Source organism: Opisthorchis viverrini (genome assembly GCF_000715545.1).
Source record: "Opisthorchis viverrini unplaced genomic scaffold opera_v5_7306, whole genome shotgun sequence".
Classification (NCBI taxonomy): Eukaryota; Metazoa; Platyhelminthes; class Trematoda; order Opisthorchiida; family Opisthorchiidae; genus Opisthorchis; species Opisthorchis viverrini.
The window spans coordinates 1-641 of NW_008760725.1; the positions used below are offsets into that span (position 1 = coordinate 1).

A 641-nucleotide genomic window follows, 5' to 3' on the forward strand; every position below is an offset into this window, starting at 1 on the left:
CGCGTCCTGGACACCGATGATATCTCTAACATGGGCAACAATAGGCCCGCCCGTTCATCTCCGAATTTGGCGATCAAATCAATGACAGACGGAGCGCTGTTTTCTCAAATTTACCTCTTCTTAAGCGGATCCGATTTCCACTCAGCATTTCTCCAAATAGCTGCTGAAACAGATATCGTTACCCCCAAAGTCGTTGCCAGTCTCAAAGCGATGAGTTCCAAACTACGAAATTTGTTGATCAAGATTCGCAAAGAGGAGCGAAAGAAATCGCTCTCAAGGATACATATTTCGTTCAAAAGGCATTGTATCAAACAAGATCTGGCGAGTGGGACACACCCAGTTTGTGTGTGCTGGGGACATGAACGGAAGGCTTGACGCTCCCGCACAGAATCTTCGCAACACAGGCGGAAGAAGTGAATACGCTAGAGCAGAGATCAGTGTTGCTAACAGTCAAGATGGTTTAATACATCATTGGGAACTGACAGCTGGGCACTTAACCGTCGATCGAGCGGGAACCGCAAGTCCGATTGGTTGCGTTTTGGTAAAAATGCACTCGGAAAAAAATGTAACAACTTGAGAATTTAAGGCAACTCCTTCTGCCATATCAAGTTGGGGGGATATGCGAAAACGTGACACGGCCA

General features: G+C 46.6%; 1 protein-coding gene across 1 annotated transcript; it reads left to right on the forward strand.

Moving 5' to 3' along the window:
* Positions 1-30: 30 nt before the first annotated feature.
* T265_12332 (hypothetical protein) lies at positions 31-375 on the forward strand (the record flags this gene model as incomplete). The annotated part of the gene is made up of 1 exon (XM_009179761.1): positions 31-375. One exon carries the CDS (start codon positions 31-33, stop codon positions 373-375), a length of 345 nt encoding a protein of 114 aa, XP_009178025.1.
* Between the last annotated feature and the right edge of the window lie 266 nt (positions 376-641).